The sequence below is a fragment of the Populus nigra genome, chromosome 17 (assembly GCF_951802175.1).
Source record: "Populus nigra chromosome 17, ddPopNigr1.1, whole genome shotgun sequence".
Taxonomy (NCBI): Eukaryota; Viridiplantae; Streptophyta; class Magnoliopsida; order Malpighiales; family Salicaceae; genus Populus; species Populus nigra.
Window position 1 is genome coordinate 3,979,253 of NC_084868.1, and position 8,575 is coordinate 3,987,827.

General features: G+C 38.3%; 2 protein-coding genes across 2 annotated transcripts; one reads left to right on the forward strand and one right to left on the reverse strand.

The window, feature by feature from the left end:
- Positions 1 to 535: 535 nt before the first annotated feature.
- On the forward strand, positions 536 to 4,844 carry LOC133676655 (protein NRT1/ PTR FAMILY 5.6-like). Its single transcript, XM_062098370.1, has 4 exons — positions 536 to 857; positions 2,338 to 2,555; positions 3,177 to 3,721; positions 3,860 to 4,844. The coding sequence occupies exons 1-4, from the start codon at positions 722 to 724 to the stop codon at positions 4,719 to 4,721; spliced, it is 1,761 nt and encodes a 586-aa protein (XP_061954354.1). The 5' UTR covers positions 536 to 721; the 3' UTR covers positions 4,722 to 4,844.
- Positions 4,845 to 5,816: 972 nt separating this feature from the next.
- Positions 5,817 to 7,677, reverse strand: LOC133676650 (aldehyde oxidase GLOX). The gene has a single exon (XM_062098362.1). The coding sequence runs from the start codon at positions 7,627 to 7,629 to the stop codon at positions 6,043 to 6,045; it is 1,587 nt and encodes a 528-aa protein (XP_061954346.1). The 5' UTR covers positions 7,630 to 7,677; the 3' UTR covers positions 5,817 to 6,042.
- Between the last annotated feature and the right edge of the window lie 898 nt (positions 7,678 to 8,575).

Genomic DNA, 8,575 nt, shown 5'->3' on the forward strand with positions numbered 1-8,575 from the left:
ACCATGCCAGACCCGTGCTTCAGTCTGGCCGCACCCGAGTCTGACATCAACATGGTTGTCAAAGTCAAGGACCTTGGGTATGATGTGGTACTCAGACTCAAGTAGCTTGGGTCTAGTGTATTCATCAGGCCCAAACAAATAACAAATAAATAGAGGATAATTGTACATTTTAGTTAATAGAAGGAAAAAAAGAACGAAAAAATACAAACTACAAACAATCGATCACTGGCAACAATCCATGAAAAGGAATATCACGAGGTTACGAGAAGACATTTAATCCGGTGGAACGAGCTATGAAGGCAGCATTTGCTTCGGATTTTCACTGTCATTTTAGTGGTGGAAAGGAATATCACGAGGTTACGAGATTCCTTACTAGTTTAAAGGGTCGAATTGGCCCCGGACTAAAAAGAAAGGAAAAACTAACATTTGGATGCCATTCCCATCTGTAGACTGACAACGACATCCTGATGAGTGGAAGTAGAAGGATAAAATGACCATTTTCTCTTTCACGATAATCTCCAAATAAATATTTTTACCTTCTTTGTAGTGTGCAGGGAATAAGGAATTCTCCCCAATGAGTCAACCAAGCAAATCCTCCTCTATATAAAGACGCCCAAAGCAAGCTTCTCTTCCATAAATCCACATCCATGGTAGCCAGCACTCTTGCATAGAAAATATATATTAGGGCTTTGGAAAAACATTATCAAGTATCTGCTAAGGGATGGAGCTTAACAAGGGAGTAGAAACAAGAGGTGTTGATGAAGAGAAATGGGTTTATGATTCCTCAGTGGATCATAAAGGAAGGGTTCCCCTCCGGGCCTCCACTGGTGTTTGGAAAGCAACACTCTTCATCATCGGTAAGCACTAAACATTTTCATGCAATGAAGTATTAAGAGTTGCCGACATATTATTGTACTTTATACTATTATTCTCTTTGTATTTTATGCTCTGTTTGGTTACCTACAAGAAGGATGAAGCCACGGAGAGGGTCAATGCCTTCTTTTCCTTATCAGCCGTAGCTAGAATATCGAGCTTCTCTAAACTCTACTTAGGAAAATTAATTTAGCCATGAATATTACTCCCAGAAATAGGACTCTTCTTCCTTTATTGTTGAAAAACAAAATACTGGCGGATGGCTCTTCTTGGAACTCATCACTTTTCTTCTCATGATTCCGAAACGAGAATGTCTATCCATGCAAGTTAGCTAGGTATTTGATACAGTTTTTGTCATGACCATGTTTTTTCTTTTTTCTTTTTGTGTTCTTACAAATGGTCAAACTAATCGGTAATGTTGATAAAACCTGAAGTCTGCTAGAGGACAAGCTGGTGGACTCATGCTAATTAATATATATAGCATAAATATTAATCTCTCAAGTACTACTAATTTCCTTTCTTGTGGGTTCTGGGTAAAGTTCTTACATGGTGAAGCTCATAAATATATTTAAAATCAGAAAGCAACTGCACTCAATATTCTTCTCACTTCAAAGTGAGACCTAGTCTGCATTTTAGCAATCCTTGGATTAAACGTATTTTCTTTCAAAAAGGCAAAAACAATCTCTTGGTTGCATGCCTTGCATGGTTTGTAATGTATTTATTTCAAGGAGAAGAGTATGGCAATATATGTGTTGATCTTCTAAGTAAAAAAAAACAGAAAACTAAGATTAGATTCATAAAAGGGACGTCGTTGATGGCTAAGAAAATCATCGGTAAGCCTACCTCCTATAAGCTCATACTCAAGCCTTTCTTGTACCTGTGGGTGTGTCTATATGTATATATATAGTCGCTATAAGATATACAAAAAGCTGTTTGCCATGGAATACAAAAATCTAATCCGGATTTCAACATTATTTATTTCCTCTTCTTTTTTTGTGAATACATCTTGAATCTTAATTATGCATATAAAAGATTCTCAAAATAAGAGCTTATAAGATCGAATAGTTATCCAACTAATTAACAATAGGAAAAATAAATCAACTTGTACGTCATTGTGTTTTTTGTCTAGTGAGATGCAATTATTCCTACATGTTCTTGTCAACATCAGTAAAAGTTGCATACAATTGATTCTTCGCTTACAATCACAAATATGGAGAAGAACTTATGCTCTGCATGGGGTCCTTCTTCTGCTTTATGTGGCCAATGAATGCAGCCTTTAATGGGCTACAAAGATACGTGGTAAGGTCCACAAAAACGGCACAAATCCTTTGTTTACTTGTAGAATCTCATGAGAAAAAGAAGAAATCTATGTCACAGAAACGGGTCAGGGCCCAGAAACCCTACGGCACATTGGTTGTTTCTTTCGCTTTGGGTTATGATTTTTAACTATTTTCTGTTTGGCAGCCATTGAATTTAGTGAGAGATTGAGTTACTTTGGAGTGGCGACGAGCCTCATCATTTACCTTACCAAGGTGATTCATCAAGACCTCAAGACAGCCGCTAGGAATGTAAACTACTGGGCTGGTGTGACTACCTTGATGCCCTTATTTGGAGGCTTTCTTGCTGATGCTTACTTCGGCCGATTCACAACTGTTTTTCTTTCGTCTGTTGTCTACCTTCTGGTAAATTCTTTTTCTATGTCTTTTCTATATAAAAAAAATTGGTAAGGTTTTATATTTAACCATACTTAAATATTCCATTATTTAAAATTCAGAATATTAGTAGAGTCTAAAGAGGTTAAAATATTAGTAATAAAAAGGGTGAAGATTTACCCTTATATTTTTTCATAATTATCGTCCATAATTTTTTCTATCTCGTAATACACAACCTAATATGCAAAGGGTTTAATTAGTTTTAAAAAAAAAATATAAAGGATTTAATTAATTTAAAAAAAAAACTTACGGTGATAAAGATAGCCCTACAAAGTTAAGGTAGACCATGAAAGCCAAATTCAGGCTTTATGTCCATTTTGCTTCCTTGATTTCCTGAAAGTTTTTGTTGATCCAGTTTAGTAGCCAGGCAAAGCCCATGTAAAATGATGTTAATGACCACCCATCCCTCTTTAGTGATGTTCAAAGGCAAAAGAATACCTAAAAGCAGAAGCAGAATCTCTCGGAACACTCCATCATCGTCTTTGAAAAAAGCCAAAAATTAATTACTTGTTAATTTCATAGTTTATTCCGAACATTTATTTTTATTAAATTTGTTCTGAGAGTTTTATTTTTATCTATTTGAACCCCCAGGGCTTGATTCTCTTAACAATGTCCACGTTTGTACCAAGTCTAAAGGCTTGTGACGCAGCTGTGTGTCTGGAGCCTAGGAAGGTTCATGAAATGGTCTTCTTTATAGCCATTTACATGATCTCCATTGGAACCGGAGGGCACAAACCCTCGCTAGAGAGTTTTGGAGCAGACCAATTCGACGAGAATCACAGTGAAGAAAGAAAGAAAAAGATGTCCTATTTCAACTGGTGGAACTTTGGCCTTTGTTGTGGCCTTCTACTTGGTGTGACTGTAATTGTTTACGTGCAAGATCGTGTTGGCTGGGGTGCTGCAGATATCATTCTTACGACAGTTATGGCTTCATCACTTGCCATCTTCATTATAGGAAGGCCATTTTACCGCTATCATGTGCCACCTGGGAGCCCCTTAACCCCAATGTTGCAGGTCCTAGTAGCTGCCATTAAGAAGAGAAACCTGCCATATCCTTCTGATCCTGCTGAATTGCATGAAGTTCCCAAGTCACGAGTGAATAAAGGGAGGCTTCTCTGCCATACCGAAAGTCTCAAGTAAGCAATTAAGTGAACTGATTGATATAATAGTTTCCATTGAATAATTGAAGTGCGTATCCTTGTAATTAATTTGGCTCGTATATATCACCCAAAATGTCTTAAACTGCTCGTTTAATGATCCCATATGAATTACAGGTTTCTTGACAAAGCCGCTATAGTGGAGGATTGGGATTGTGCTGAAAAGCAAGATCCTTGGACACTAGCAACCGTGACCAAGGTTGAAGAGATGAAGCTTATTCTCAATTTGATCCCAATATGGCTAGCTACGTTACCATTTGGAATCTCTGTAGCACAAACAGCCACATTCTTCGTCAAGCAAGGCACTATGTTGGACAGAAATATTGGTAATGGCTTGGAGATCCCTCCAGCCTCAATCTTCGCGCTTTCCGCTTTTGGAATGATAGTAGCTGTGGCGATTTATGAGAAGATCCTTGTCCCAGTGTTGCGAAGGGCTACAGGAAACGAGCGAGGCATCAAAATCCTGCAGAGAATTGGCTTTGGAATGCTTTTCTCGATCTCCACAATGGTAGTTTCAGCATTGGTTGAGAGGAAGAGACTGGGTGTTGTAGAGAAGGATCCAGTGAAGGGTTCACTTTCAATGAGTGTCTTCTGGTTGGCTCCACAATTCATCATTATCGGTGTAGGAGATGCCTTTACTCTGGTGGGCTTGCAGGAGTACTTCTATGACCAAGTTCCTGATTCTATGAGAAGCCTAGGCATTGCCTTCTACCTTAGTGTGATCGGAGCTGCAAACTTCATCAGTAGTCTTCTGATAACAGCCATTGATCATGTGACTGGGAGATTTGGCAAGAGTTGGTTTGGAAAAGACTTGAACAGTAGCCGCCTCGACTATTTCTACTGGCTTATAGCCGGCATGACCGCAGCAAACTTGATTGTATATGTGTTCTTAGCTCGGCGATACTCATACAAAAACGTTCAGAGGAGTGTGGTTGTGGCTGACTGCTGTGAAGATGGTTTTGAAGTTTCAATGGCCTGAAATATTTAAGCCAGTATATAAATAATCACTGGTGCTTAAGGCATACTATCTGATAGTAATAGTGTATGATCAAGAAATTATATTTGATGTTGTGGCTTATTATTACCTGTGGAAATTTGCACTTGTTGGGTATAATTTTCAAATTTTCATGCTTCATGATGCATTCTGTGTGATTTACTCGAAGAAAAATTGAGTTTAGATGGCTGCTTTCAGGGCTGGCTATAATTATCAATAATCTAATGGCAATTTTCAATGATAACGGCTACCAGCAATAAAAGGTGCAATAAACTGCACTTACCATTCACAGCCGCAGCCAAAAGTTATGAATTGACTCATAAAATCTAGCATGCAAAATTGATTTAAAATTTAAAAAACTAATAATATTAGATTGAAATCATTTTAATTCAGTAAAATTGATAAACTGGTGATTCCAATATTAGTTTTCTGTTTTCATGGGAAATATAATAATATTGTCCCGTTTCATTACAAAAATAAATGTATTACAAAAATAATTATATCATATTGTTCATCTCAATTATAATTATTAAAATTATAAATTAACTTAAAAAATTATATAATTCTACGAGTTAAAAAGCAAGCAAAATTGATTTAAAAACTAAACTGTTTAAATTGTTTAAACTCGGTAAACTCACCATTTCAATATCAATTTTACATTTTCATGATAAATATAATATTTTCTCTTTTCATTACAAGAATAAGTGTTTAATAGTAAAACTTCAGTGGATCCATTAGGAGGCTTTTGTGTGTGCGCGCGCACGTAAGGGTGTAGCTAGAATAAGTGTTTAATAGTAAAACATTACATTTTGAAAAAAAAAAAAGTTATGTGGAATGGCCACGTGATATAAATATTGAATTCTATACGTGTTTTTATTTTTACAAAAACTCGTATAAAAAACGTGTTTTTTGAGAACCTTATTGATAGCAAGGAGATGAGCAAAAGGATAGGCCTCGAGGGCAATCAAATAATTGAAGCCAGCGAGGTCCCTCTCAAGTTCAAAGCATTGTCTGTGTGTTCATAAACGGGAATCCCACCGGGTCTTGACAGCTGAATATAGCCAGCTTCCTCACAAAGGATAATACAAATTGAAGGGGTCCCAAAAGGAATCTTCGGTTATTGAAGTGTCGCCAATTTTTGCATAATACACTAGCATCCAACAATAATTACTTACACCTCCCCTGTTCTTTCTCGGAATTTCTTCACGGTATAGTGTACCCTTTTTATTATCAACAATTATACAGCATTCTAATTGGCCCAGAAATAAATTAAAATAAAAAATATTAAAAATAAAAACACAACCAATTAAGCCACCAAATGCACCCACCGTGCAACACTTGGCACACCCTGATTGACTGCGAAAACCATGTAATAACCTGGCGGAGCCACCGCCCCATTAGGGGGCGCATTGCACCCAATCTTGTACCGATTGCCGCTGCCCGGAACTGAGGGTGTAATCGTCAATTTAACCAATCTTTGTCCTTGTGAAAAGGAATGTGTTGCAAAGGGTGCACTTGCAAAATTTACTTCTACAAGCCCCACCACAGGCAACGTAACGGACACAAACACATCAAAAGCCTCCCCAAAACGCACTGTATCGGGTATTTCCTCAATTACGGGTCGAAGGTTAGCCCGATCCGGTGACAAATATTCGGGTGAAAACGCCTCAATCCGTAACTCAGTCGGGAATTCAGCTTCGAATTTGTAGAAAAAATGCGGGTTACTCCCTGCTACCAACACACGCCCATCTGGTAAAAGGTTAGCTGTTGAATGGTACAATCTGGGTACAGTTCCCGGATTCAATGTCATGAACCGTAACCCAACGGGTTGACCCGGTCTGTATAGAAGTGGATACAAACACGGGTTTGATGCCATCTCAAACCCTTGGGTCCCAGCTTGAGCTCCGTTAATAACTATGGCATCGCCGGTGGGTAACATTACCATATCACCCATGATCCGCCCGAATGGCATGTCCTCCATTTCCCAAATCGGGTCGAGTGATGTAGCTACAATACGCCCACAACTACCGAGCGCCGGGGTGTCGGTGCTCCTCTCAATGAAAGCGCCATACTGGGCGCCTCCACAAATAACAATCACAGCCGTCGAATAATCACCCTCCAATGCCAGCATAACTGATGATCCAGCGGATGGGTAATTCCTTGGGCCCCCATCCAACGGTGGGTATCCTTTCACAACTTTATTAGTCTCGTGATCAAATAAAACCGCTTTATTATTAGCAAACACAAATAATTTACCGTTGGGGAGGAGATGGACGTAAGGGTATAAATTGTCCATCTGCTTATCTTCCACGTCAGCAAGAAATGGGAACAGCACGGCACCGTTTCGAGGCGGATAGTACTCCACAGTATTAGCTCCTCTACCACCAATTATAATCACCGACCCGTCGGGCAGTATCTGGTTACTAGCATACCACCTCCCCTCGCTCAATTCCACGTCATCAAGCTCGACCCAATCGCAAGACCCGTTAATGTCACACGGGTCGAACTTTCGGATCTTCTTGAACCCGTCCAGATCACCACCTGTTTGTAAGAGAGTTCCATCATGGAGAAACTGACCTGATGAGCACCAGGTGTCAGTGAGGATCATGAGTGGACGGATTTGATTGGTTTGGAGATCGAAGAGAACGGAGTGGGCATAGCAATCGCGCTTGAGAACGGCGTCGTGGGGGTCGAGACGACAGTGGCCTTTTCGTAGCATTTTACGAGATGGGCCGGTGTTGGTCCGGTCTAGAAGGACTACAGTGTTGAAGCGGGTAACTGCTGTGTGCATGGAGGATATGCCTGCGTTAGGGACTAGGAGATCCCATGTGCCGGGCAACTCAGCTCGTGAGAGGAAAAAGAAAGTGAAGATTGAGAGGATTAGAAGCTCCATTAGAGACGAGGGGGGGGAGAGAGCAGGATGGTAGTGGAGAGGGAGTCGAAGTTGGTGCTTCTAAATAGAATAGAAAAATTAGGGGTAAAGTACACATTTGTCTCTCAATTACCTATTATTTCTCAGCTAGGTACCTCAAGTAAAGAAAAATATCTAAATAGATCCCTCAACTAACAAGGATTACCCAAATTACAAAGCCATTATGAATCATGAAAAAACGAAAAGGCTTCTTAGTTCTTTCTCGGACAAATAGGTCTTATTTCCAAAGGAAATTTCTGATTCAGTTATGATTATCCAATAGATGGAAGACCCAATTGAGAATTGTTTTTGTTTAGGAACCTAATTGAAAATTGAATGACTGGTAGAGGATGAATATGTTATTTTCCCAAAATTTAAAAGGTGACGAACGGGAAGGAAATGGGTGTCGGCTTTAGGAGCGTGGAGGTGACACGTAAGCAATCGTGTTAATTGGATTTTTTTGGAAGACGAAGGTGGGTGGCGTAAGGGGAAAGCGAAGTTTTAATATCTTCTCTTATTAACACCATTTAAAGATTAAAAAAACAAAAAATATATAGTTATGAAACATGGATTCATTTTGTGGGGATTGACATGGTATTTGGATGACTCGGAATAACGAGAGTGATATCCAATTTTTTTAATCTTTTTACTTTTTTAATATAAAATTAATTTATAAATACTTAATTTTATATTTTTTTATAATCAATATTTATATAGATTATTTCATAACTTTTCAATATAAGATAACTATATAAAACTTATATTTACATGGATTATTTCTTAATCTTTTTTATTTATAATAACTATATTACATTTCATACTTTACATTTCTTTTTTTATATAGTATATATTCATATGGATTATTTTTTAATTTTTCAATATGGAATAACTCTATATAACTTACATCCACACACATAGATAATTATAT